General features: G+C 51.4%; 1 protein-coding gene and 1 long non-coding RNA gene across 9 annotated transcripts; one reads left to right on the top strand and one right to left on the bottom strand.

The window, feature by feature from the left end:
- Positions 1 to 219: 219 nt before the first annotated feature.
- On the bottom strand, positions 220 to 11539 carry LOC131811156 (uncharacterized). 6 transcript variants are annotated; one of them, XR_009345830.1, is made up of 6 exons: positions 11204 to 11539; positions 4056 to 4288; positions 3704 to 3863; positions 2819 to 2896; positions 1710 to 1796; positions 220 to 924 (listed from the first exon to the last, which is right to left on the bottom strand). It is a non-coding gene; the product is annotated as an uncharacterized LOC131811156 (long non-coding RNA). The 6 variants fall into 6 exon arrangements; XR_009345829.1 differs by lacking the exon at positions 11204 to 11539 and adding an exon at positions 10245 to 10420 and having other exon boundaries at positions 221 to 924; XR_009345832.1 differs by lacking the exons at positions 4056 to 4288; positions 11204 to 11539 and adding an exon at positions 10245 to 10419 and having other exon boundaries at positions 221 to 924; positions 2819 to 2984.
- HNF1A (HNF1 homeobox A) lies at positions 9162 to 27656 on the top strand. 3 transcript variants are annotated; one of them, XM_059139365.1, is made up of 10 exons: positions 9164 to 9717; positions 16537 to 16736; positions 20723 to 20909; positions 21369 to 21610; positions 22440 to 22597; positions 22737 to 22938; positions 23664 to 23855; positions 25039 to 25160; positions 25248 to 25392; positions 27141 to 27656. In XM_059139365.1, the coding sequence occupies exons 1-10, from the start codon at positions 9392 to 9394 to the stop codon at positions 27266 to 27268; spliced, it is 1902 nt and encodes a 633-aa protein (XP_058995348.1). In that variant the 5' UTR covers positions 9164 to 9391; the 3' UTR covers positions 27269 to 27656. The 3 variants fall into 3 exon arrangements, with proteins under 3 accessions (XP_058995346.1, XP_058995347.1, XP_058995348.1); XM_059139363.1 differs by having other exon boundaries at positions 9162 to 9717; positions 25039 to 25392; XM_059139364.1 differs by lacking the exon at positions 27141 to 27656 and having other exon boundaries at positions 9163 to 9717; positions 25248 to 25718.
- Positions 27657 to 27904: the final 248 nt, after the last annotated feature.

The raw sequence follows: 27904 nt of genomic DNA, 5'->3' as shown, positions 1-27904 counted from the left end.
TAGATGGAGGCTGTCCCTGATGGGCATTTGTCCCTCAGTGTGACAGCTTCCTGGCTCTGACTCCAGTTCTGACACTCCCTAGCTGGGACACCTCTCTTTGCCTATTTCCTCACCTGTGAAACGGGGATAATACCCCTGAGGATTATTGTGAGGGTTGAAGGAGCCAAGAGAGTTAATGTGAAGCTCCGCGCAGAGTGTGTGTTCAAAACATCAGGTATTTTTAATTTTTTTAAATTTTATTTGTTTATTTGACAGACAGAGATCACAAGTAGGCAGAGAGGCAGGCGGAGGGGTGGGGTGGGGTGGGGAGCAAGCTCCCTGCCGAGCAGAGAGCCCGCCCGATGTGGGGCTCGATCCCAGCACCCTGTGATCATGACTGAGCTGAAGGCAGAGGCTTTAACCCACTGAGACATCCAGGTGCCCCAAAACACCAGGTATTTTTATATTAGACTGAAAACTAACATTCCATCGATGTCTGCTTGCTGCAGAGACACAACAGCGGTGTATCTCACTGAAGGATCGATACAACCACCAGGTGAGGACAGCAAATGCTTCCGGGATTTGCCAGGCACGCGGCTCCTACATAACAGAGCTGGCAAGTTCGGTCTGTGGGCAGCAGTACAGCCTCGCTCTGGGACTGACCCATTCAGTCCAGGCTAACATATTTATCTGTTCTCTTTGATTCCTGGTCCTTGTTTTATAGGAAGTCTCCCTGGGCTCTGGCTTTTGCTTCTTAATGCACGGAAGCCACATGGAACACATCCAAGGAGCTGTGTGAGATCCTTTCTGCAATTTGCTTGATCCTGAGAAAACTACCCAAGGTCTTGTTCAAAGAAGAGATTCTCTGTCAATTTCTGCCAGTCTGATTCCGGAACAGTGAGGGCGGGGCCTTGGAATCCTAAAGTTTTTCAGTGCTGTGAGTTCCTAGGATGAGGCAGAGGTGGCTTTTTTTGGCGGGGGGTGGGGTGGGGAGGTGTGGGGTGTGTGTGTGTGTGTGGGGGGTGGAAATAGAGCGCCCTCTGCTGTCCAGGAAGAGGATGACATCAAAACCAAGGAAGGCGCGCCGGGGGCTGGTCCCTCTCTTCCATGGGTACTTTTCTGCCTCTTGTCTTTGTTCTACCCTTGAGGGTCACTATGCGCCTGTATCAGAACTGGGCAGGGGTAAGGAGAATAAAAAGAAGGCAGGGTCCTCCTGCTCTCACGGATTTTACAATCTAGTTTTACTGACAACAAGAAAATTGTAAGAAACAGGTTCAGAAAGCGTGGACTAGGCTCCATCCTACAAGAATTTCCTGGGCATGTGCTGTGCAGACTCCAGGAGCATAGGGTCAGCATTTACAAACTCCACGTGCCCAGGAATAGACATATCGTGGGTTTTGCCACCAGGTGAGGGTCCACAGATGAACACTTGAGATGGGGAACAGACGGTAGGTGCTAGCATAGCCTGGGGAGCCTGGCTCTTGGGGAGGGGGGCAGGGAGGAGTTACCACTCAAATAAAAATAATTTTATCTTAGGGTGCCTGGCCGGCTTAGTCAGTAGAGCATGCAGCTCTTGATCTGGGGTGTCCTGAGTTCAAGCCCCATGTTGGACATAGAGATTACTTAAAAACGAAAAAAAAAAAAAAAACTCATTTTGACATAAAAATTAAGTATTCAAGTTAAACTATTCCAATCTTATAGAAAAGAATAAGCATGAAAGTAAAAATTACCTGAAATCCCACTATTTCAAGGTAACTGCGGATATCTCTTTGGAGACCATCTTTCCATCGGGCTCACTGTGGTTTATCCTGACATACCTACAGACACCAAGTCACTTCATTATACACGCAGTATCTTTCAGAGACTCCTTTTCTTTTTTAAGTTTTTTAAAAAAGGTTTTATTTATTGGTGCACCTGAGTGGCTCAGGTCATGATCCCGAAGTCCCGAGGATCCCCAGGATCCAGCCCTGCATGGGGGCTCTCTGCTCAGCAGGGAGTCGGCTTCTCCCTCTGACTCTCTCTCCTCTGATGCTCTCTCCTCTCATGCTCTCTTAAATAAAGGAAAATTAATAATAATAATTTTATTAATTTGAGAGAGAGAGAGCAGAAGTGAGAGACTACAAGTAGGGGGAATGGCAGAGTGAGAGAGAGAAGGCGGCTCCCCGCTGAGCAAGGAGACCCACACAGGACCAGATCCCAGGACCCTGACATCATGACCTGAGCCAAAGGCAGACACTTAACCGACTGAGCCAGTCAGGAGTCTCCCTCTTCCTTTCGACCCCCTCCCTCCTTCTTTTCTTTCTTTCTTTTTTTTTAATTATTAAAAGCTTTCCTGAAATATTTTCACATACCATACCATATAATATTTTCATATACTCACCCATTTAAAGTATCAATTTAATGGTTTTAAGATACTGCAACAAAATTGTGCAACTGTCCCTACAATCTACTTCCCACCCCTAGCTCTGTAGAGCTGTAACTGACATGAAACACTGTACTCATTTAAGGCATACAACATAATGATTTAGTATATGTACATATTGCAGAATGATCACCACAATAATTTTAGCTAAAATCCATCACCTCACACAGCTACGATTTTTTTTTTTTTGAGTTTTCTTTTCTTTCCCTAACCGTACTGTTGGTTTGTTTGCTTGTGGACACCTTTCCAGCCCAGGTAACTGAGGCTGACAGCTTAGGGCGGGTCCTTCCACATCTTTCTCAAACACTCTTATACAGAGAACACCAGAGTTCTTTGCCCTTTGATGGAAAGAGCTTGCATATTTGGGCCTCACTTGGGATCTACGAAATCAAACCCTCTGAGTGAGGAGACACGAACCTGTGTTTCTAACCCGTAGTCTAGGGCTTCCTGCTGCTTCTGGTCCTGCTCCAGGGAGAGAGGTGAAGGCTCCGGTGGCTGCCAGACAATAGTTGGGGTCAGGAGGAGACCATGGAGGATCTTCGGCACAGGCGAACAGGTGGAAGCGTCCAGGTAGAGAAAAGAACTTGTGCAAAAGCATGGGTGTGAGGGAGTTCCAGGTGTGCTCTGGAGATGGCTCACAGTGGGGCTGGGAAGGGGGCGGGCCTGAGGTCCTGATGGCCTTGAATGGCAGAATCAGGGCCTATTAGTCAAATCGGATGGGTGGCAGGGACTCTTATGGAACTTCTGCAAAAGGAGAGAACTCAGCCTGGCCAAGGGGAGTGGGGCACTCATGTTAATAACCACGTAATGACAATCGTTCAGTGCTGGGCTGTGCTTACAGTATGCCAGGCACAGTGCGTGCGTGTTGTTACCTCATCAATCCCCCTAACAACTCACGGGGCAGATGGTACTTTCAGGCCCATTCCAGTGAAGAGGAAACTGAGGCACAGAGCTGTTAAGCATGTTGCCCAAGGTCACACAGCTGGTAAATGGTTGAGCCAGGCTCAAATTCAGGCAGTCACTGCCAAAGTCTATGCTCCTGACCTGTTTTTTGTTGTTCCTGGGCATCGTAGTCTCTTAATCTACAAAACCAGCTCAAAAGTGACAAGTATTTAGAGAGAGCCAACTGCCTTAAAAAAAAAAAAAAAAAAGAGGAAGCATGGAATAGTGCTCAGGGCTTTGAGTCTGACATCAGAGGAATTTGGGTTCAAATCCTAGCTTTGCTATGCACCAGCTGGGCTGCTTATATATCCTCTTACAGCCTCAGTTTTCTCAGCTGTAAAATGGGATAAAAGTACCTACCTCAGGGTGCCTGGGTGGCTCTGTCCGTTATGCCTTTATCTTCCGCCCAGGTCCTAGTATCAGAGTCCTGGGAATGAGTTCGAGTTCCGCATGGGCTCCCGGCTCAGTGGGGAGCCTGCTTCTTCCTCTCCCTCCACCATTCCTTCCACTTGTGCTCTCTCTGCGGAATAGATAAAATCTTTTTTAAAAAGTACCTGAGTACTCAACGTGAGGCTGTTGAGGAGTTAAATGAGAAAACGGATGAACAACGCATATATACCAGCCACATAAGTGAAAGGGGAGTGGGGACTGGCTGTTAAGGGCATCCCTCCTATGCTGTCTCCGATGGCCAACGGGGAAGCCTATGCCTTACCTGAACTCTGCCTTTGCAAATCGCTGCTCGCCCAGGAAAGCATAGCAATAAAGCTCACAGCCACCACGTACTGAATTATCTACCGTCCCCATTGCGCGAGGATTCGGGCTGCGGAGGATTTTTTGAGCGGTCCACAGCGACACCTACCGGACACCGTGCGAAACTGCTAGCTCAAGATCTCAGTTTTAATGTTGGGAGCTTCGTTCCTTTGGAGGATGTGGTTTATGGCAGTTCTGATAAAAAGCCAAGTATCATACGAAAATTAGTATGGAACAGGAAATGAGGGTGGTAATGCCCAATCTAATCCCAAGGGTTGAGTTGTGTAGAGTCCAGCAAGATCTCATTCCATTAATAGTAGTTAACGATTATTCAAGAAGGAACTAAAACACCTTTTTCTTTCCATTTATGTGTATTTTTTCAAGTGGCCTCTAAGCTGTTAGGACATAAATGTTTAAGAGTTGTTTTGATCTAAATACCTACTAAACCTGTTAGGTTTTATTGGGGGGACTGTTTGTTGCTCAGGTGGGAGCACGAGGTACTTTAGAGACATCGGGTGCCTTGGACCAAGTAAGTTTGGGATCTGCATCATGCTTGTTACAAAAAGTTGTCTTAAGCAACCCTACCTCTGTTTTATAGACGAGTCAAGAAAAGCTAGCTCAAGTGCCTGAGGCCCCCTAGGAGCGGGGCTGGGGGCGGTGTATGGGGACCGTGACATTCAAACTAGGGTCTGTGTCATTCTCTAGAAGGCAAACGGCTCCTGTTTAGATTTGTCTCCTGACTGGGGGACGCGCAGCCTCTTCTGCTTGCGGAGAAGTAGGGTCATGTTCTTGTTGTGTCTCTTCTTATTCATATCCTAGGGAGGGCCCCTACTCAGGGAACCCAAGACAGCAGCCTCTGAGCGTAGTGGGAGCAGAAGCGCCCATTAGGGCGCTAATCCTCTAATCCCCAGGCAATTGCACCTTCAGTCTGGAGTCCCAGGCTCCGCCACGGGGCTGCGGGAGGGCTTAGCAGTTAGATTTCAAAAGGAGGCAGAGGAAGAATCCAGGCCCCTCCCTTTGCTCCGCCCTCGGGTTCCCTTTTCTAGGTGAAACGTAACCGCGGACCTCTCTGGGCAGCAAGCAGCCTCCTGGCAGGGTATACCAGGTTAGAAACCAGTGAGACCGTGAAGGGACCGCCACTGAGCTCCTCAGAGTTGCTCCTCAGAGCAACTTGTGTCAGAGGAAAAGCACTGGGGGTGAGAGGCAGACTATTGACTCTCGGGGACTTTGGGGAAGTCATTTAACCCCTTGGAGCCTCTGTTCCCACCTCCCCACTCCCCGCAGATGGAACAGCAGTACCTACTAGGTGGAGTTGTTCTGAGAATTTAAAACATCACCAACGCTTATACTTAGTAAATGGCTCAGTATGCATGGTCTGTTTGCAGTGAAATTTAGCTGTCTATTCATTTTCAACAAATAATTATTGGCCACCCCCTATGTATATACGAGGCAATATTCTAACCCCTGGGAATACAGCAGTGAACAAGACAGAGGAAAAAGCCCTGCCCTCAGGAGGCTTATACACTGTAGCAGAGGGAAACTGACCCTAAGTAACACACACAACACAGAAGTCAATTACAGAGCCTACATCAGACAGAAATAGGAGGAGCCACATAATGTAATTTACAATTTCCCAGTAGTACTGTTACAAAAGTAAAAAGAAACTGGGGAGATGAATTCCTTTTCAAAAGATTTTTATTTATTTATTTATTTGACAGAGAGAGAGAGAAATCACAAGTAGGCAGAGAGGCAGGCAGAGAGAGAGAGGAGGAAGCAGGCTCCCTGCTGGCAGAGAGCTCGACATGGGACTCAATTCCAGAACCCTGAGATCACGATCTGAACCGAAGACAGCGGCTTAACCCACTGAGCCACCGTTTTAAAAAAGTTCGTTCTCTCTCAATACACCCAAAACATGGTTTCACCCAGAGGCATTAGCCACATTTTAAGTACTCAGTAGCCACATACTGCGGACCGTGTTAGAAGGTGGAAGGAAGGGGCACCTGGGTGCCTCAGTCAGTTAACAATGGACTCTCGAGTCTCAGTTTTGGCTCAGATCATGATCTCTGGGTCGTCAGATCCAGTTTCTCTCCCTCTGCACCCTCATCTCTAAATCAAATCAATCAATCTATTAAAAAAAAAAAAAAAAAAGAAGGGGAGTAGCACAATAAAGGCATAATCCAGGGAAAGCAGGACTGGAGCCCCAGGTAAGGGGGGTGGCAGACGACAGACAGGGAAAGCAGTTACCGCAGTGAAGCAGCGCCCCTTGGTCTGTGCTGGCCTGGCCTGGCTCCGCAGGGAGCCTTTTCTGGCCAAGGGCACATTTTCCTCTTCTGCTGCCAAGTCATGACCCGAGTTCTGCAGAGCCGTGAGTTGGACGCCCTCACCACCACCCTGCTTACTCCCGGAAATGGCGGCACTCCTCCTTCTGGGCACTGAGGGCCACCACAGGGGACAAATTTCAGGAATTTTGTCAAGGATCTGACTGGAACAAGGAAGAGGTGGGTGTGTGTATGTGGGTGGGTGGGAGGCGTTCTTGCACAGGGCTGGGATTAGGGGCAAGGCGAGTGAGGGTTGCAGCCTGTCCTTATTTTAAAATTCTGCTATTTTATGAAATCCTGCCATTTGCAATGGATGTGCATGGATGGAACTAGTATTATTATGCTAAGCAAAGTCAGTAAGAGAAAGACAATTGTCGTATGATCTCACTCATATGTGGAATCTGAAAAACAAGACAGAGTATCATGGGAAACGGAGGGGAAAATGAAACAAGAGGACAAGAGAGGGAGACAAACTGTAAGAGACTCTTAATCTCAGAAAACAGACTGAGGGTTGCTGGGGAGTGGAGGGGAGAGATGGCCTGGCTGGGTGATGGACACTGGGGAGGGTATGTGCTGTGCTGAGTGCTGTGAATTGTGTAAGAAGACTGAGGATTCACAGACCTGTACCCCTGAAACAATTACTACATTTTATGTTAATGAAAAAAAGTCAATTGCTCCTAAAATTACTGGGACTATATGCATATATCAAATTATCACATTGTACACTTCAAATATATTGCAATTTTATCTGTCAGTTATACCTCAATAAAGCCAAAGCTATGTAAAAAAAAATTGTATTTTAGGGGCACTTGGCTGGCTCAGTTGATAGAGCATGGAACTCTCGATCTTAGGGAGTCAGAGGTTAGGCATAGAGCTTACTTAAAAAAATAAAATTGTAGTATTTTGTTCATCAGAGACTTGTTTAAGATTTTATTTATTTATTTGACAGAGATCACAAGTAGGCAGAAAGAGAAAGGAAGGGAAGCAGACTCTCTGCTGAGCACAGTGCCGGATGCGGGTGCGGGGCTCCATCCCAGGACCCTGGGATCTTGACCTGAGCCGAAGGCAGAGTCTTTAACCCACTGAGCCACCCAGGCGCCCCCATCAGAGACTTTTTAAAAAAAAAGATTGATTTATTTATTTGCCAGAGAGAGGAAGGGAGGGCACAAGCAGGGAGAGCTGCAAGCAGAGGGAGAAGCGGCTTCGCGCTGAGCAAGGAGCTGGATAAGCGACTCAATCCCAGGACCCGGGAACCAAGACCGGAGCAGAAGGCAGATGCTCAACCGACTAGGCCACCCAGGCGTCCCTATCAGATATTTTTGCCTGAATTTAAAAATCATATTCTACTGACTCTTGTATCATGAAATCCACCCTGTAAAGTGCTCAATTCATCGGTTTTTAGTTATTCTCAAGAGTTGTGAGACATAATAACATAATAAAAACACCTAGTCAATTCTAGAATGTTTTCATCATCCCGACAGAAATCCTGATACCCATGAAGCAGTACCTCCCCCTCCCCAACAATGCCCCAAACCCCACCTCCAACCAGTCATTGACTTTGTATAGACTGCCTTTTGCAACCGGCTTCTTTCACTGCTCTTTCACTGCGCACAATACTTTCAAGGACCACTTATGCTTTAGCGAGTATCTGCCTTTCCTTCCTTTTTATGGCCAAATAACATACCGTAACATACCATAACACACCATGGATGCACTGTATCTTACTCACACAATTGTCCATTGGTAGATATTTATGTTTTCTCCTCATTTTGGTTATTGTGAGTAATGCCGCTATGAACATTCACATGCAGGCTCTTATGTGGGTATGTTTTTAATTCTTTTTTGAGGTTTGCATTAATTTTCGTTTTTATTATATTGTATAAAAATGCAGTTTTCCTCAATTACTGAGAAAAAATCTTTTTTTAAAGATTTTATTTGACAGAAAGAGAGATCATAAGTAGGCAGAGAGGGGGAAGCAGGCTTCCCGGTGGGCAGAGAGCCCAGTGTGGGGCCCGATCCCAGGATCGTGGGATCGTGACCTGAGCTGAAGGCAGAGGCCCAGGCGCTCCCTTAATTACTGAGTTTTCTGATGCCCCCTTAAAATTTACACATGAGTCAAGTTCCTACCCGGCTTTGCCTTGTTCCCACCTTCCAAGTTTGGTCCCTTGCTAGCTCTGAGGCTTTGGGCAAGTTGTTTCACCTCTCAGAGCCTTTGGTTTTCTGGTCTGTAAAATGGGGATAATCCCTGTACCTACTCACAGCTCTTAGGGGCTGTGAGGCAATGAGGCAATGTCATATTTTATAGATGAGCCTAGACTTAGGTCAACATGTCTTTCTTACGGGGACGCCTGGAGGTGAATCCCATACCCAAAATGGATGTGACCTAGCCCTGACCTTGAGGAGAGATGGCCCATCTGCCTAAAACCCTTTCTGGCTTTAGTTCCCAAGGGAAAGCTGCTCTTTTCGATGTCGTGTCTCAGCCTGAGCCCCCTACAAAAGTCCTCAGGGACAGGACCCAAAGCTGTTCACCTAAAACCCTCCGTGGCCCCCCCTCAGCTCCTTCCATTCTGGCTGCCCTCTCCCCCACCTCCTACCTCCCCCACCTTCCTCTCTGCCCACTCCCGTTGAAGGCCTAGGCTCCCCCGTCCCTCTGCACTGCCATGAGGCCCGCACTTTGCAGGGCTGAAGTCCAAAGTTCAGTCCCTTCGCTAAGCACACGGATAAATATGAACCTTGGAGAATTTCCCCAGCTCCAATGTAAACAGAGCGGGCAGGGGCCCTGATTCACTGGCCGCTGGGGCCAGGGTTGGGGGTTGGGGGTGCCCACAGGGCTTGGTTTGTGGGGTTTGGGGGGGCAGTAGGTGAAAGGAGCCTGGTTTGTGCCTGCCTGCTGGTCGGCCAGCAAGGAGACGGCCCACTCAGTGGGGAAGGCTGCCGGTTTGGTGGCCCTAGGCCTTGTGGCCCCAGCGGTGGCGGAGCCATGGTTTCTAAACTGAGCCAGCTGCAGACGGAGCTCCTGGTGGCCTTGCTCGAGTCTGGCCTGAGTAAGGAGGCCCTGATCCAGGCGTTGGGTGAGCCGGGGCCCTGCCTGCTGGCTGGAGATGGCTCCCTGGACAAGGGGGAATCCTGCGGCGGCAGTCGGGGGGAACTGGCTGAGCTGCCCAATGGGCTGGGGGAAGCAAGGGGCTCCGAGGACGAGACGGACGACGATGGGGAAGACTTCACGCCGCCCATCCTCAAAGAGCTGGAGAACCTCAGCCCTGAGGAAGCAGCCCACCAGAAAGCCGTGGTGGAGACCTTGCTGCAGTAAGGACCCCTCCCCTGTCCCAGCATCCAAGGAACCCAGGCAGGACCCCCACCCCCACCCCAGCTCCTGACTAGCCTTTCTTCTGAGTCCAGAGTTCCCTAACCTGCAGGTTTTAGCCTGGCTCTTGGGGATGGGGCCCACGAGAGCTCAGGGGAATCCCTGCTCCCAGCCCAGAGCCTCTCAGCCCCCCACCCTGGCCCTCTGCAACGTCCCAAGGCCCCACGAGCCAAGGCTTTCAGCCCAGGGCTGGGGAAGTAAGGGTATTCCCCAGGGGAGCTTTGAGAGATCAGGGAAAAGCAGGCGTCTAGATTTTATGTGCCTGGAGAACTGGAGGGTGGGTGGGAATTGTTAGCCACCATGGCCCTTTCCACTCCCCAAACCCTAACCTCCCTGCTAAGCACTCAAGATTATAGGCTCTGGGGCCAGGAAGCATGGTTAGTGAGAAGGAGGGCCGAGGCTGGAGTTTTAGGGGCTCCTTCCGCCACCCAGGGACCCAAGCATTAAGCCAGGAAAGCCCAGATCTTACCTGAGGGAGATGGAGTCTCGGGGCAGGACCTGTTCCCCTTTCCTACACAGCCTCAGGCCCCCCCCCCCAACCTCACTGGCACACACCATGAGAGGTCTCCCCATTGTGCACCCCCATCCACTGGCTGGCTCCCCAAGTCCCCTCCTGGAGAACTGGGTGGGTCTGAGCCCGCTGCCTCCCCTCTCCTCAGCAAAGCTCACCTGGTTACTAATTACCCACGAGCTTTATTATTTCTCTTTTGTTTTATAAATTTATAAACGGTAAAAGGCTCTGATAAGGCCTGTGATCATTAACTTGTAAAGATGGTGACCTGGGGAGGCCTGGGCCAACCAACCTCTTACCCAGCAGGAGTGGGAGGGGTAGGGGTCTAGGGGTGCTGCAGGGACCGCCCTCCCCAAAGGCTCCTAAGCTGGAATTCTAACAGTCCGACCCTGTTGTGCTGGGGTTTCACATGCAAATGGTCTGAGAATGTGACGATGAATGCTGGAAAGCAGCGGGGGATAACTGCCTCACAGATGAGGAAACTGAGGCCCAGAGAGGGGAGGTAGCTTGACTACAGCCACCCAGCTGGGACTCCACAGCCACTCTGTTTGGTCTCTCAATTGCCGTGACTGGGCAGTGGGAGGAAGAGCCCCAAAGAGGCTCTCTAGGGACCATCTCTTTTCTGTCCAAGGTCCTGATCCCAGCTTGGGGTGGGGGGAGGCCTCAGGGTCTGCCCGGACTTGTGAGAGCCTGGGCAGGGGGCAGGGGAGCAGCCAGGGCCCCCAGACTTGGCAGGAAGAAGAGGGCAAAGGGCCCTACTGGGCTGCAGGGGAGGGGCAGAGAGTCAGTTCTTGCCAGACCCAGAGCCAGGGCCACAAGGACAGGGTGGGGCTGCGCCAGACTTGCTCCGGGCTCCAGATGGGACTGGGGGCTTTCCAGTGGGAGTGGGGGCAGGGGGTACCAAGGGCCTTTCTTACCTGGCTGGGTGGGGCCTCTGGATCATCAGCCCCTTTGGTGGAATGGTGGGTTGGGGGTGAGGCTTCATCCACAGCACCTGAGGGGGGAGCAGAGGTCAAAGTGCTCCCTGGGGACCAGCAGAGACCTGGAAGCTGAGGGAGAGCAAGGAGCCATGGAGGGAGAGAGAGAGGGGGGCATGGGGAGAGATGGAGAGGCCTGGAGAAGCCCAGGGGAGCAGGAGAGCCTGGAGGGCAGAGGGGCTCTCTCCCAGCTGGGAGAAGGGGCAGGGGAGAGAGTGAGGCACCCCAAGCTGCAGTAAGGCTAGAGTGCTTCCCGCCTGCCCTGATTGGGTTTTCTTTAATGCTAACAGCATGCTATTTACTTTCCATTTAAATTTGAGATGTTGCTATAAATTATCAACCAGCTCCTTGTTCCTGTGGAGTTTATAACTAACTACCTGGGTTACTTATTGTTCAGGTAACAAAAGGGATCTGAAAACGCCCCGAGGAGAAAAAAAAACGGGGCTCTACCCTCGGGGCACAGGAGGGAGTTGGGGGTGGGCACCCCTGATGAAGTCCTGGACAGCCCTGGGTTGGGGAGGTTCAGGCTAGAAAGGATGCTGCAGGGGCAGGGTTTCCCGTGGACGCCATTTCTTTGGAGAAGACAGTGGGAGGAGGCTGGGTGGGTCCTGGGGGCCTCCCCACTGGGGTGCTTCATGCCTGAGGTCACAGTGGGAACCGAGCTCTTCCCTCAGACTTCCACTCTTCGTTCAGTGTGTGACCTTGGGCAAGTCTCTTCTCCTGCCTTAGTTTCCCTAGCTGGCCAATGACTGAAACTCAAATTCCCTGCCCTGATTCCCTGATCTCTTCTTGCAGGCCCTCTGCCCCTTACTCACTTTCCTCTAGTTATATGGAATTTGCTGATTCTCACCACAGGGCCTTTGTGTGTGCTACTCCTTCTGCCTGGACACTTCTTTCTAGATCTTCCCATGACCAATTCCCTCTCCTCCTTTTGCTCCCTCCCTCACTACCGGCATGTAAATGTAGTTCCCACTACACTCCCTCTTCCACTTCTTCTGATCTGTTTTCACCTGTTTTCTGTCTCCTGCCATGACATCAGTTTTTCAAAGGGAAGGCCAGTGTGTCCTTGTTCACCACTCTTACCCCTGATATGCAGCCCAGTGGCTAAAACACAGCATGAATTAACAGTGGCTAGGATTCCCTGAAGCCCTAGGGACATCTGCTCTTATGGCCGAGGGAGCATCCTGTACCCAGGGCTCCTTCCTTGGTGTCCTCCTGGGTCCTCCCTGCCCCTGAGCAGCTCAAACCTCAACCTGAGGGACTCTGATCCTCTCCAACAGGCAGCACCAGGGCACTGAGACCCAGGAAGACAGTGGGCAAGGTGGGACAGTCTTAACATCCGTGACTGAGGCCAACCTCCCTGGGTTCAAATCCCAACTCAGCCCCACCCTCATTCCAGCACCTGATTTCACATCTTTGAGCCCTTGTTTCATCTGCAAGGCAGAGACGGTATAACACCCACAGGGCTAAATAGCGTGTAAGTGGGGTAAACTGTTGCTATGAGCAATAGTCCCATTTTGCAGATAAGCAAACTAAGGCTTAGAGAGGCAAAGTGACTTGCCCAAGGTAATTTACAAAGTGGTAAGGCGGGGATTCGGACCCGGGTCCTCCTAGTCCCCCACTCTGCAGCGTCCTTGAGGCTGCCTGCCATCCTTGATAGGTTTATTTCCCTTTTTCTCCTCCGGAGTCATTCTCCCTGTTAACCTCACATCCACTCCCTTCCACGCGGTGCTCTAGAGCTCATGAGACTGCTTACAAATGCGCTAAACTTGTTTTCTTCTCCTGGCAACCTATGAAGTTTTTTTAGCCCTGTATCATAGTTGGGGAAACTGAGGCATGCAGAGGTGAAGCAATTTGCCAAGGTCCTAACTGCATGGATAGTGAGTAGCAGAGCTCCAGTTCAACCCGAGAGGGGAAGCTTCTCTGTACCACCCCCCTCCAAGCACTGAGAACTCCACTGTCCCTCCAGACGTGTGGCCCTTCTGGCTGGTCTCCGAGCTCCGTAGCCTCGGACCCTCTGAAACCCCAGGGGCCAGCAAGCCAAAGGCCCAGAGTCTTGAAACTCTGCCTGACCCCTCCCAGAACCCGTCGGAGGTGGGAGGAGGAGATGTGGGCCGATCTTTACCTCTTCTGGGCTCTCTTCCCTCTGCGGCAGGGCTGGGGGGGTCCCATGGCCACATCATCCGTGATGATGATGGTGGTGACCAATTGTTGTATTTACTGAGCACTTACTATGTCCCAGGCCCTGCTCTATGTGGTTCACTCCTATCTGAAACTCAGTCGGTCCTCCCACGGGCACCGTGAGTGTGCGGGGCACACACGCAGGACATGCTAGGGCGCCATGCTGGGATGGGAAGCCAGGTTGGCTAGACTCTTAGACCCCTTAGAGGGAAAGCAGGAGCTACCTGGAGACGTGGCCTGTTAGTTCTGGGTTCGGAAAACTGTCCTGGAAAGTCAGGTGTCTGGAGACTGAGGGTGACTGAGTGAGTGTGTGTGGTGGGGAGTGGGTGGGAGGAAGGGACAGAGCGAACAGCAGAGATAGACACACAGACAGGAGAGGCGGAGAGGGAGAGAGCCAGGCAGAGAAAAAGTAGGACACACACACACAGTGTCAAACGGACAGTGATGAGACAGTAAGTCTTCAGTTGGAGCCAGGGAGGCCAGGCTGAGAGGGAGACTGAGCTCATTCTCTCTCTAGGGGGAAGGGGGAGGGGAGGGAGGGAGGATTGCTCAGGAGGGTGATGCCTGCGGCTAGGGGGAGGAGGGAGGCCATCAGCAGTCCGCCTGGCTCCAGAATCAGATAAACATGTTTGCCTGGAAGCAAAGGCCGGACTTTGTACTGCCCTTCCCTTCAGGCTCTGACTGGCACCCGGGGAGCAGGGGAGGGGTGGAGAAAGAGGATCCTGGGAGCCCCTGAATGCAGAGAGGAAGAAGAGCTCAGGGAGAGCTGGGGGGGGGGGGGTGGATCTGGGCAAAGCCAAAGATTCTGGAGTCCCAGCTAGGTGGGCTTTCTGAGGCTCAGTTTTCCCATCTATGAAACAGGCACACAAGTAGTCCCTACCTCCCAGGGTTATGGTAAGATTTACACGACCCGCAGTTAGCACAATGCCTGGTTCATGGGAAATACTCAAGAAACAAGGATTCTCACACCTATCATTTCTACACAACTGGGATTTTGCGGATCACTGACCAATTCAAATCCGACCCTCCCGGTCTCCCTTCCCTACCCACGTGTATGGGAACTGCTGATAAAAAAGAGGGAGTCACAGGGCAGGGCTGCTGAAAGGCTCTGGGCTCTCCCGCCTGAGAAGGGTGGTGTCAAGGAGGCCAGGCTGGCGGCTTGGGACAGAGCGGAGAGGCGGTACAGGGTGGGCTTCAGAGTGCTGGGGGTTTGTTTGCTTTCTGTTTTTTTCACAGTTGAGTTTTAAATGTTCTATATGCATGTATCGCCTATTGTCTAACATTATATTACATTATTTGAAAAGCACAGAAAAGCAGCAGAGGACGCTGTCCCTCTGCCCCTGTCCCCAGCACCGCATTCCCGTCTGGAGTCCGTGGATGTCGCTAGTCTCTTCTGTGTTCTGGGATCTCACGCAGACCCAAGCAAACACGCTGGACTCTTTTGTGCCATTTCAGATTTTACAGCAACAGCATAGCAGAGCCAGACTCTCTCCCATCTTGGGGGGGCCGGCGGGGCTTCCTCAGGGCGTGTTTATGGGAGCATCCACTTGAACCACCGCCAGCAGTACCCTTTCTGCCGGACATGCAGCTCATTTCCGCTATTTTGCTGTGGCAAGCAACACAGCAACGAGCAGTGCCCTACATGGGCCACTCGTCACACAGGCAGATGTTGGAAAGCTCAAATTCTTAGAGGCAAAGTGCTCAGTCAAAGAGGAGAGGACCTCAGGCTTTGGAGCCACACAGAGCTGGGGTCAAACTCCAGCTCTGCCCATTTCCAGCACTGCTGCACTCAGCTGTTTTTCTTTGCCCGTATTTGTAACACAAGCTCCGGAGAGGAGGGTTGGAACAGAACAGCAGAGGGAGAGAATCAGACACCCTACCCCGACTCCGCACAGCGGGCAGCAGACGGGAACATGAATCGTGGGTGGTTGCAGGTCCCTTGAGTCTCTTGGTGAGAGAGACTTAGCCCACAGAGTGAGATTCAGGGGCTCAAACGCACACAATATATGTATTTTTTGCAGGGAGGCTCTGAATACCAATCGGTAACTCCTTCATCAGGAACTATTCCCCCAGCCCCCACCATGCTGTGGGGAAACTGGCCAGGGCACAGTCTAGGTTTTAGTATTGATTATCAGAAGGTGGGTTTTGTTGTTGTTGTTTGTTTTGTTTTGAAAAATTTTGTTTATTTATTTGACAGAAAGAGAGAGATCACAAGTAGGCAGAGAGGCAGGCAGAGAGAGAGGGGCAAGCAGGCTCCCTGCCGAGCAGAGAGCCCGATGTGGGGCTCGATCCCAGGACCCTGGGATTATGACTTGAGCTGAAGGCAGAGGCTCAACCTCCTGAGCCACCCAGGGGTCCTTCAGAAGGTGTTTTGACTTTCTGTGATTTTTACCTGATAGGCTGACTCAGAACGGAATCCCTTCAGGCGCAAGGGGACTCTGCTGGGCTGGCTCTGGGACCTTGGGCAAAAGATAGAACGCAAGCCCTGTTAGCCTCAGTGGCCCTAGCTATAACGTGAGAGAATCATGTTTCTCTCCTTGTTTTCAGACCCATTTTTTCCCCAGGAGGTCTCCTTCAACCGTCCATACATCCATCCCCCTAATAACCCACCCATCTACCCTCTGGTTCACTCATTCCCCTGCATCCTGTTTACCCGACCTCCACCCACGCACCCTTCATTCACTCCTGCATTCACCACGGGCATACGTCCTGCCAGGTCTAGTTTCGGGGCTGAGAATCGGACGGCTCCTGCCCTCACAGTGTGTACAGCTCTCTCACAGTGGATAAGACATAACCACAGATAACATTTCTAGGTAGGATGGGGGGAGGATCTTTAAAGGAGGCATAAAGGTGAGGGCCTTCTCTCTCTGGCTCGTACAGCTTCCGGCAGGAGTCTGTTCGTATCTCCACCTCTGTCCCTATGACCCGTCATGAGTGCCCTTACCTTGCTGTCCTGGAGTCTGAGTGTAGGTCTGGGGCTCCGCACCTGCTTCGGTCCACAATCCCCACTCTTAGGGCTGACAGAACCCCCAGCCCTGCCTGCACCCCTGCACCCCCAGACTGAGCAGGCTCTGTCCTTGTCCTCCTCCTAGGGAGGACCCGTGGCGCGTGGCCAAGATGGTCAAGTCCTACCTGCAGCAGCACAACATCCCACAGAGGGAGGTGGTCGACACCACCGGCCTCAACCAGTCGCACCTGTCCCAGCACCTGAACAAGGGCACCCCCATGAAGACGCAGAAGCGAGCCGCCTTGTACACCTGGTACGTCCGCAAGCAGCGAGAGGTGGCCCAGCGTAAGTAATGAGCACAGCCCCGTCCTCCCTGGCAGGACCCGGGACTCTTTGCCGCTTGGGGGTGGGGGCCGGGAGCTTCTCCCCTGTGTTACCGGGACTGGGCAGCTGAGAAGAAGTCAGCAGGATTCACTGGGCACATATGACTTGTTCTGCACAAGGCGCTCTGGGGGAGGGGGTAGGCTGGTCCCGGGAATCTGAGGATGGATGAATTGAGTCCCTGTCTTCTAGGAGCTCTGTGTAGAATAGATCGTTACGATGCAACGAGACATATTTTACAATACGATAAAAACAACAGTAACAGCAAGGGTTTATGGAGTGATCACCATACGCCAGGCCCAGGGAGCATAGTACTACATAAAGATTTTCAAGATATTAAGCTGACAGAGGACCAGAGAGTAATCTGTTCTTCCACAGGGAGGCGAGGGCATCAGGAAGGACCACACCAGAAGGAGAACTTTCAGACTAAGTCTTGAAGTCTGAGTGAGATGTTGGCCCGCGGAGACACAGGGAAAGGTGTTTTGGGCAGAAGGAGTGGCCCGAGTAAAGGCTCAGAGACAAGGTGTATGCTGGGGAAGATCAGCCACACTGTTGTTCAGGGAATGCTGTGTTTCCTTACTCAGATATCACACTCCACAAAATCCCAAGTGCACTCGTACTTTTGAGCCTATGTGTAAAAAGCTTTTAAAAAAAGATTTTACTTATTTATTTGTCAGAGAGAGAGAGAGAGCGCGAGCGAGCGAGCAAGCACACAAGCAAGGGGAGAGGCAGGCAGAGGAAGAGGGAGCAGGAGGCTCCCCAAGGAGCAGAGAGCCAGATGTGGGACTTGATCCCAAGACTCTGGGATCATGACCTGAGCTGAAGGCAGATGCTTAACCAACTGAGCCACCCAGGTGTCCCTAAAAAATTTTTTTTAAAAAATTTCTTTTATTAATTACCCACGTTTTTAAAAAAGGGTACTACATATTAGTTTTAAAAAATAGGGGAAAATAAAGAGTTTACAATAAAAATTAGGTGTCCTCCTAATGGACATTCCTGGTCTCATGCATCCTTCCAGAGATATTTTATGCATATACTACACAATATGTAATGTATAATAATATATAATACACACATACATACATATATATTTTTCTTTTTTTCCCCCTGTGCTCTTTGAAGAGCTGCTGGCTATTATTATTTGGAGGCACTGTTATTTGTTTAACTGACTCCCTACCAAAGACTTTTAGACTTTTAGGGTTTTTCCAACATGCTGCTATAACCAACTGCTTCAAAGAAGACGTGCTTACACAAGACTCTGTCTGTGGAAGTAATTCCTAGGAGTGGGATTCTGGGTGAGGGAGTATGTACTTGAAAATCTTTGATAGATATTCCCATAGCTCCTTATGAAGACATGGTGACAATTTGCATGTATGGAAATTAAAAAAATCAACTATTTGCTCCCATGCTTCCTAAACATTTATTAAAATGTTAAAAGTCCTCAAATTCACGTATTAATTTGCTCACTCATTTAATATTCACTTATTTATTTACTTATTTATCCATTTTTTACAAGGTGAAAAGTTTTTTCAAGCTGGAAAGTTTATTAAAGTGAAAAGTACACTCTCAAGATAGGAGAGCAGGTGAGCTCAGGAGAGAGAGAGAGCGGGGCGCCTGGGTGGCTCAGTGGGTTAAAGCCTCTGCCTCAGCTCAGGTCATGATCCCAGGGTGCTGGGATCAAGCGCCGCATCAGGCTCTCTGCTCAGTAGGGAGCCTGCTTCCTCCTCTCTCTCTGCCTGCCTCTCTGCCTACTTGTGATCTCTGTCTGTCAAAAAAACAAATAAAATCTTAAAAAAAAAAAAAAGAGAGAGAAAGAGAGCAAGCTATACTTCATTTAATATTTATTTATTTATTTTAAATTTTAAAATTTTTTTTAAAAAAAGATTTTATTTATTTATTTGACAGAGATCACAAGTAGGCAGAGAGGCAGGCAGAGAGAGAGGAGGAAGCAGAGCAGGGAGGAAGCTCCCTGCTGAGCAGAGAGCCCGATTCAGGGCTTGATCCCAGGACTCTGGGATCATGACCTGAGCCGAAGGCAGAGGCTTTAACCCACTGAACCACCCAAGTGCCCCTTATTTATCCTTTTTAAAAGATTTTATTTTTAAGTCCTCTCCATACCCAACATGGGGCTCGAACTCACAATCCTGAGATCAAGAGTCACACATTCCACTGACCGAGTCAGCCAGGTGTCCCACCTCAGTTTATATCTATTGAGTATCTACTATTTACCATTTTTGTTGAACAAAAAACCCCACAACTTTTTAAAGCTGTGATGATCATTTATATAACTTATTTTTTAAAACGATGATATTGGTAGGGGTACCTGGGTGGTTCAGGTGGTTAAGCATCTGACTCTTGACTTTGGCTCAGGTCACGATCTAGAGGTCACGAGATCGAGCCCCTTGTCAGGCTCCGCACTGGGCGTGGGACCTACTTAACATCCTTTTTTTCTCCCTCTGCCCAACCCTCCCCAAACTATGATATTGGTTTTATCAAGGGGCTGATTAAAACATTTAAGTTAGTTGGGGTGTCAGGGTGGATCAGTCAGTTAAGTGTCCGACTCGTGTTTTCAGCTCAGGTCCTGATCTCAGGGTCCTGGGATCAAGCCCCAGTGAGAAGTCTGCTTGGGATTTCCCCGTGCCCCTCCCCCTGCTTGCACACGCTCTCTCCCTCTCTCTCTAAAATAAATAAATGAATAAAATCTTAAACTGAAAATACCAAAAAGTTAGGTTAATTAGGTTAAGTAACATTAGGTTACTTTACATTAGGTTATTGAACATTTACTGAGCAACCACTATGGTAAAATTTTAATATATCCTTACAAAAATGATCACTGATTCCTTATAGGGCAACACATACTGATGCCCTAGGACCCAGTGTTCCTGACACCTGTACCCAACAGGGGCATCCTTTGGGTCTCAGGTGGCTGGAATTGTATATGACGTACTTTGAAGGCACTATCACTAAGTGTTTTTAGAAAACAAGCATGGCTTTAATTTACCCTTCTTAGCAGGTAAAACTTTAACATAACAAACTCTTTTTTTAAAAAAGATTTTATTTATTTATTTGATAGAGACACAGTGAGAGAGGGAGCACAGGCAGGGGGAGTGGGAGAGGGAGAAGCAGGCTTCCCACCTAGCAGGGAGCCTGATGCAGGGCTCGAACCCAGGACCCCGGGATCATGACCTGAGCTGAAGGCAGACAGATGCTTAACGACTGAGCCACCTAGGCCCCCACACATAACAAACTCTTAATTTAGGACAAGTGTAGACCTTCTGGGCAGGCAGTATAGAGGAATCTAGTTTACCCCAGACCCAGTTTTCCCTATTATTAACACGAGTAGGGGACATTTGGGACGATTAACAAACCAGCACTGTCACACTATTGTTAAAGTCCATACTTACTTTATTGTTCAGAGTGCCTCAGCTGTCCCCTAATGTCTTTCTCATCCAGGGTCCCATCCACTTGGATGGTGAAGGCACAGCGTCTGCCCTCCCTGACTCACTCTCCCTGCCTCCCTCTCCCTGCCTCCCCTCCCCCAAAGATGGCTTTGCATTTATCCATTCTAGTCTCTCGGTTCCTTGCTCAGGGAGAATCTAAGCATTTCCATTAAGTTGGAACCAGCTGATGAGGGCTGGCTGGGTCTCCCCTTTCCTGGCTAACACTTGCATGTTAAGTGTGATTTCCAGATCTGAGGAGTTTAAAATAGCTCTGAATCTACTCAATCTACTGTGCAAGGGTTGATTAGTGATGTCTGCCTGGGGCACGGGTTAAGACAGGTGGTACGCGTGCTGTTTGTTATCACTGGATTGGATTTTTACGTTCTAGCTGTAAGCTCCCTTGGCTCAAGATCTTAGGAATGAGAAAGAATCAGAAGTGTGGTTGGAGGAATTGAGGTGGCCAGGTGGGAGTGGCCAGCACCCTGCTTATGGCTGTGTGTGTGCCTACAGAGTTCACCCACGCAGGGCAAGGTGGGCTGATTGAAGAGCCCACAGGTGACGAGCTGCCAACCAAGAAGGGGCGGAGGAACCGTTTCAAGTGGGGTCCGGCCTCCCAGCAGATCCTGTTCCAGGCCTACGAGAGGCAAAAGAACCCCAGCAAGGAGGAAAGAGAGGCATTGGTGGAGGAGTGCAACAGGTAGGATGTCTGGTGGGTCGGCAGGGCTGGCTCGGTTTGGGCTGGGGCAGGGTGGGGGAGAGATTGGGGGAGGGTGGCTCTGAGTTCTGAGGCTCCCCAGTCCTTGAGCGCTCTTGCTGTTGGCCCAGGAGCACTCAGATCCCGCTCAGTGTCTGGAACCTAGCTCCATTCCTAGCACCCACTCCCCACCCATCCTAGCAGTCCTTGAGGGGTTGCTATTTCATTCACCCTCATTATGACCCTATGGCTATTTTGCTCACTTATGAATGGAGATACTAAGAGAGGTTAAGACCCTTGCTCAGGGTCACATAGCAGCCCTGGGATTAGAACCCAGATCTGCCAGCTCTCAATACTAAGGGAGAAGCCTACATCTTGGGACTCTCTCCCCTACCTCCAGCCTCAGGAGAGGAGGGTTCCTCTGAGCCTAGCCTGGAGGCTCACGAGTGGCCATTTCTGCAGGGCGGAGTGCATCCAGAGGGGGGTGTCCCCATCGCAGGCCCAGGGACTGGGCTCCAACCTCGTCACGGAGGTGCGCGTCTACAACTGGTTTGCCAATCGGCGCAAGGAAGAAGCTTTCCGTCACAAGCTGGCCATGGACACATACAGTGGGCCGCCCCCAGGGCCAGGCCCGGGCCCCACACTGCCTGCCCACAGTTCCCCGGGCTTGCCCCCACCTGCCCTCTCCCCCACTAAGGTCCACGGTGAGTGCTTTGTGTGCGGGGGCATGAAATAGTGGGTAGAGGGGACAGATGGCAGGCTGGTGAGCTAGGGAGCACCACGCCAGCGGCAATAACCACCCAAACCCCTTCGCACTTCAACTTGGTTCCTTATCACCCCCCTCTACTCGTTACCCTCCATCCTCTATCTGGTCCCCTCCTACCCACCCCAGTGACCAGACCATGCCATTCGATCTGGCTGAACTTGACTCGGGTCACTTTCATTCAGGTCATTCATTTAAGATCAACTCAACTCAATTCCTTTCAGTTCAGTTCAATTCGATTCAATTCCGTTCTGTTTAACTCACTATAATCCAACTGAGTTCCCTTCTATTCCACTCCGTCCAGCTAAATATAATCCAGGGAAATTAAGTTAATTTTGTACAGCTCAGTTCAGTTCAATCCAATTTGATTTGATCTGGTTCGGTTCAACTCCAACATGCTCAATCTACTTCAATTTATTTTGGGTTCAGTTCAACCAGATTCCAGTTCATTGAACTAATTCCGGTTCCTTCTATTAAACTCCATTCACCGCAGTTTCAGTTCATCAATTTCCGTTCATTTTGACCCAAATGTCTTTCATTGCACACCTCCTGCCTATCACGCATAGCTCTGGCCCACGGGGGCCATAGAGCTAGTGAGATGCAGGTCTTGCCTTCGGGGAGTTGGAAGCAGCCAGCCCAGGACCTGGCAGGGGGAGGTTCAAGTGAGGTTTGTTGGCCGCACACAGAAAGATGGGGGGAGTCAGTAATTAGGGCAGTTTGGAGCAATGAAGGCCACGGAGGTGGGGTGCTGATGCTGGCTGCGGCTCCAGTTCCAGGTGTGCGCTATGGACAGCCAACAACCAGCGAGGGGGCGGAAGTGCCCTCAAGCAGCGGTGGTCCCTTGGTGACAGTGTCTGCTTCCCTGCACCAAGTGTCCCCCACGGGCCTGGAGCCCAGCCACAGCCTGCTGAGCACCGATGCCAAACTGGTGAGTGTCCCCACACCCCACGGGGAGGAAGACCCGTCCAGACCCATCTTCCACCTTCCCCTGGCTGGGAGATTCTGGAGTGGTCCCCAGGGAGACAGTGTGGGGCCTCACTCAGGCTCAGCTTGGTTTCCCCTCTAAGGTCTCAGCTACTGGGGGTCCCCTGCCCCCTGTCAGCACCCTGACAGCCCTGCACAGCTTGGAGCAGACCTCCTCAGGCCTCAACCAACAGCCCCAGAATCTCATCATGGCGTCACTTCCTGGGGTCATGGCCATTGGGCCTGGTGAGCCTGCCTCCCTGGCCCCCACATTCACCAACACGGGTGCCTCCACCCTGGTTATTGGTAAGTTGGTGGGCATGGGGGGGCACCCGGGTGGGAGGGCTCACAGGGACCCCACAGGATCCAGAAGCCAGAGGAGCCACTGGGACTCATTCATTCATTCATAGACTTACCGAGTACATGTGCTGTGCCAGGCACAGTGCCACCTGAGTGACACATAAGGGAGCCAAACAGACCAAAATCGCAATGACTCCGGGTGGGGAGGCAGACAGCACACACAGTACAACATTATATAGTGTCTAGGAAGGCAAAATGTCTTTGGGAAAACTGGGCACAGAAAAGGAGATCAAAATCTTGTAGGTTTTGGGGTGTTTTTTGTTTGGTTAGTTTTCTTAAGCCCAGAAAGACTTTCTTTGCAAGAACCATAATACAGAGGCTGAATATATTTGACAGGGAGCTACCGGGAGAGGGGGACAGAGTTAAGCTGCAGGGCCTATGCACTGCTGTGGAACCCCAGGTCTCCGGGGAACCTAACTGGTCACACCCCCTGCCCATAAGATGAATTAGAGGCTCAGAGGCGGGGAGTGGCTTGCTAAGACCATGTAATTTAGCGCCAGGTCCTAGTGAAGCTGTCTCCTGGTTGCCTTTCCTCTTCCTCCCCCGCCCCACTGGCTCTGGAGGGAGGGACAGTGTCTGGGGGTCAGTGCTGGGCCAGTGGAGGCAGTGGAGGCAGTGAAGGCCATGGAGGCAGTAGGAGGCCAGGCTAACTCCTGTTCCTCCCGCTGCAGGCCTGGCCTCCACTCAGGCACAGAGTGTACCAGTCATCAACAGCATGGGCAGCAGTCTCACCACCCTGCAGCCCGTCCAGTTCTCCCAGCCGCTGCACCCTTCCTACCAGCAGCCACTCATGCCCCCCATGCAGAGCCACGTGGCCCAGAGTCCCTTCATGGCCACTATGGCCCAGCTGCAGAGCCCCCATGGTAAGCACCCCGAGACCCATGCTGGGGGAAGTGGTGGGAGAGGCCGGGTGTCTACGAGCAGATGAGGCGACAGGGCGGCTTAGCAGCTTGTGTGTGTGTGTATGTTGGGGGGCACATGCTTTGGTGTGTGTTTTGGTAACGAGGTGGCCTGCAGGGGTTCAGATGCGTGTCTGGGGGCCTGAATATGTGTCAGGGTGTGAATGAGCATTGGTCGTGTGTGCACACGAGTTTCTGTGAGTGGGTGTGCATGTGGGTGTCTATCGGTGTTTGTGGATGCACACCCATGTGTAGGAGAAAGGTCTGAGTCCTCTCTCTGAAACGCGCAGGGCCACATGTATCTCAGAACTCAGTACTTCTCTGACTTTAGAAAGGAGACACAGAGTGTCCACCATACATACCACCACACTCCCGGGAGGCCTTGGGGCAATGTCCTGTCTTCTAAGCCCTGTGACTTCTGCAGAAGGGAGAAAGCCACCAGCGGGTTAACAAAGACTTAACAGAACCTCCCACTGGGTTTGGGTCAGAGTTTGCCACCAGATGAGCTCAACTGATGGCTTTACAAAAACCTGTTGGTTTTCAGAACTTTCTGAAATTTGGAACTAGGGATAAGGGCCTGTGGGCCTGTGTCTCTGTGTGGGTTTGGTTGAGGGCACATACTCGTGTGTGTATGGTTTCATCTGAGTCAATGTGAGAATATGTAGTTCAAGTGCTTTTCTGCTGGTGTCTGTGTGCCTAGTCATGGGGCCAGGCTGTAGGCGGAACTCTGGGTTACATTTTGGAGAGGTGTCCTGGAGGTGGAGTGATGCTGCCCCCCGCTCTGCTGACCCCCTAAGGGGGCTGCCAGCCTTCCCCACCACGGCCTGTACTTAGTACAGCTGCACTGTGCCTCCTACTGCCCTTCACACTTGTCGTCCCTGGGTGGTGGGTGTGGGTTGAGGATTCTGGGCCTCCCCAACCTTCCACCAAGCCAGTCTCTGCAGGGTCTTGTAGTTGGGGAAAGGATCTAGCCCCTCAGTTTTGGAAATCTTTCCTGAGTCCTTAACCACTGCTCCATTGGGCCATTTACCAGGCTCCATGCCCCACTTCCCCCAGAACTCCCAGCTTTGAGGCCCCCTTCAGAGGGGTCTAGTGTGGCCCAGGGTGCCACGTATTTATCCTCCTCTCTCTTCTCCCTCCTGGCCAGCACTCTACAGCCACAAGCCTGAGGTGGCCCAGTACACCCACACAGGCCTGCTTCCGCAGACCATGCTCATCACCGACACCACCAACCTAAGCGCCCTGGCCAGCCTCACGCCCACCAAGCAGGTAAGGCTCAGGCCCTCCTGGCCCCTTGCTCAGGCCCCTCCCAGAGGGCACCTCTGCGGGGCTCAGGAGGCTGCTGTGTTCCCCCAGGTCTTCGCCTCGGACACCGAGGCCTCCAGTGAGTCCGGGCTGCATACGCCAGCGTCTCAGACCACCACCATCCACATCCCCAGCCAGGACCCCGCTGGCATCCAGCACCTGCAGCCAGCCCACCGGCTCAGTGCCAGCCCCACCGGTGAGCAGCCTTTCCCTGCTCCCTCAGCTGGGGAGGAAGGTGTATGCAGCAAAGGGGAGGGCACCCTGTGCTCCCCTGAAGTGAGCCAAGAAGGGTATGAAACCACAGGAAAATGGGCATATCTTACGTGACTATCACACTGACTCCGTTGAGGAAAGAGATTAAGTAATCGCAAGAGACAGTAGAGGGTACTAAGGAGCAGAACGCTGGGCGTGCCGTGGACCAGAAGCAGCTCATGGGCGTGCTGGTTGGGCTCAGGGCTTGGCACTGTTTGAGTATGTTGCCCACTTTTTAAAAATTAGCTTTCACAAAGAAATCGTGGTTTCTGGCTTTTCTTGGAAAATTGGGAGACTCGTGTTCCCACGTAGCAACGATAGAGTGTGGGCTCTCCAGGTCGTCACATCCCCCTTGACCCATTCACTTCCATCTCCGATGCCCGACGTCTGCAATAATGAACAGTGGGCACTTGGGAGTCAGGCTGCTGGGCTCTGGGGCCATGGGTCATCACTTGCTAAGTGTGTGACTGTGGGTGGCCGCTCCTCCTCTGGGGGCCTCAGGTTCCCCCATCCAGTCCTTGTGGCTGCACTGACAGGTACTCAGGGCTCCATGGGTCAGGCTCCATGCTTTATCCACCGGGCACGAGTCGTCATCCCCATTTTACAAATGAGAAGCACTGCTCAGGAGGTGAAGGACTTGGCCTTGCCTCTGACACTGCCTAGGTGGCAGGGCCAGGATTTGCATCCGGGTCCAAAATCAAAGCCCATTCTCTTAGTCACCGGATTTAGTCAGGGTTCTGGTGAGACACAGAACCAAGAGGAATACAGCTGGGCCCTGAATGACCCGGGGTTTGAACAGCACGGGTCCACTTATGCGCCAGTTTTTTTTCAGTATAGCACAGGATGGTAAATGTCCTTTCTCTTCCTTACAATGTTCTTGATAACTTTTTCTTTTCTCTAGTTTACTTTGTTTTAAGAATACGGTATATAATATCTAGAGGGTACAAGATATGTGCTGATGGTTGTTCAGGTTATTGGTACAGCTCTGGGTCAACAGTAGGCTGTCAGTAATTCAGTTTTTGGGGAGTCAAAGGTCAGTTGCATATCTATGACTGTGCAGGTGGTCAGTGGCCCTAGCTCCCTCCACACTATTTGAGGGTCAAAGACATATGTACACATATATTTAAGTAACTGGTTCACATGCCTGTGGGACTGGCCGTTGGGAATCTGTAGGGCAGGCCAGCAGGCTGGCAAGAGAGACAGGAGTCCGTGCTGCAGTCTTGAGGCAGGATTCCTTTTTCTCTAGGAAACTTCAGCTTTGGCTCCTAAAGCTTTCAACTGATTACATGAGACCCACTCATGTCATCAAGAGAAATCTCCGTCACTTCCACGCAATGGATTATAGGTGTTAGCCACAGTTACAAAACATCACCACTGCAACACTTCAATGTTTGGCTCGGTGACTGTATCGTAGCCTAGCAACTAACCACACCATCTCACCAGGGCTTCTCAAATGTTTCCACTAAAATGTCCTGAGGTGGCCACTCCCTGGGGGGCCCCAGAGACTGGTTGGGGGTTGATGAGACCCAAGCACAGAGGTTTAGTTTTGGGGTCTGGTTATCTGCAGCAGTTCAGAAGGTGGTGAGGCCCCATGTCCTCTGTGCCAAGTGCCCCTTGGGATGGGGAATGGGTGGGCGAGGTGGGTTCAGGAAGGGCTTGGCCGGCAGCCAGCTGTCTCACTTGCCCCTGCAGTGTCCTCCAGCAGCCTGGTGCTGTACCAGAGCTCCGACTCCAACAATGGCCACAGCCACCTGCTGCCATCCAACCACAGTGTCATCGAGACCTTCATTTCCACGCAGATGGCTTCGTCCTCCCAGTAACCATGGCGACCGCCTCCCAGGGGCTGGGCCCTGCCTGGAGCCTGCAAGGCCTGCTTGGGGGGTGATAGGGACATCTGTGCCTGTGAAACTTTCACTGCCACAGGACAGCAGTGTGCCCTGGAAAACTGTGCCTTGGTCCCTACTTTGCTCTGTCAGCGTCAGAAGGGGTTCCAGGGTTCCCTGACCCCAGGAGGGCTAATTCCGTCCACAAGAGGGGACTGTGGAGAGCTGGGAAGCAGAGCAAGACACAGGAGGGACTGTTCCTGATGCTCAGGGTCAAATCTGTCACTTGGAACAGAAGGGGGCAGCCTTTGGACTCTGGTGCCCCCAGCCTGTACCTGTGGAGAGCCCTGGAACTCCCAAGGGAACCACACTTCTCAGAACATGAGGCTGTGCAGCTGTGACTCACTGAGCTCCGAGAAGCTTATGGTCAATGTGGCCTCACTCTGTCTTCTGTGTCCCGATCAGTCCCCTCACCCTGCTCCCCTTCCAGCTGTAGGCTCACATGCCCATTTGTACCAACCCAGTCCCCCAATCACATGAGCTTTCCCCAAGTGGCTACTCTGATGTCCACCGCCGGGAGAGCTCAAGCTAGCAGTGAAAGCATGCACAGCTCTCCAGCTTCTCTTCTCCTGG

This window comes from Mustela lutreola, chromosome 11, assembly GCF_030435805.1.
Source record: "Mustela lutreola isolate mMusLut2 chromosome 11, mMusLut2.pri, whole genome shotgun sequence".
Lineage (NCBI taxonomy): Eukaryota > Metazoa > Chordata > Mammalia > Carnivora > Mustelidae > Mustela > Mustela lutreola.
This window is presented reverse-complemented; position numbering and strand designations above follow the sequence as displayed.

Coding starts and splice junctions, on each gene's coding strand:
- HNF1A (XM_059139363.1), top strand. CDS start 9,392: ATGGTTTCTAAACTGAGCCAGCTGCAGACGGAGCTCCTGGTGGCCTTG. Junction 9,718..16,536: donor GTGGTGGAGACCTTGCTGCA/GTAAGGACCCCT, acceptor TCCTCCTCCTAG/GGAGGACCCGTGGCGCGTGG. Junction 16,737..20,722: donor GCAGCGAGAGGTGGCCCAGC/GTAAGTAATGAG, acceptor GTGTGCCTACAG/AGTTCACCCACGCAGGGCAA.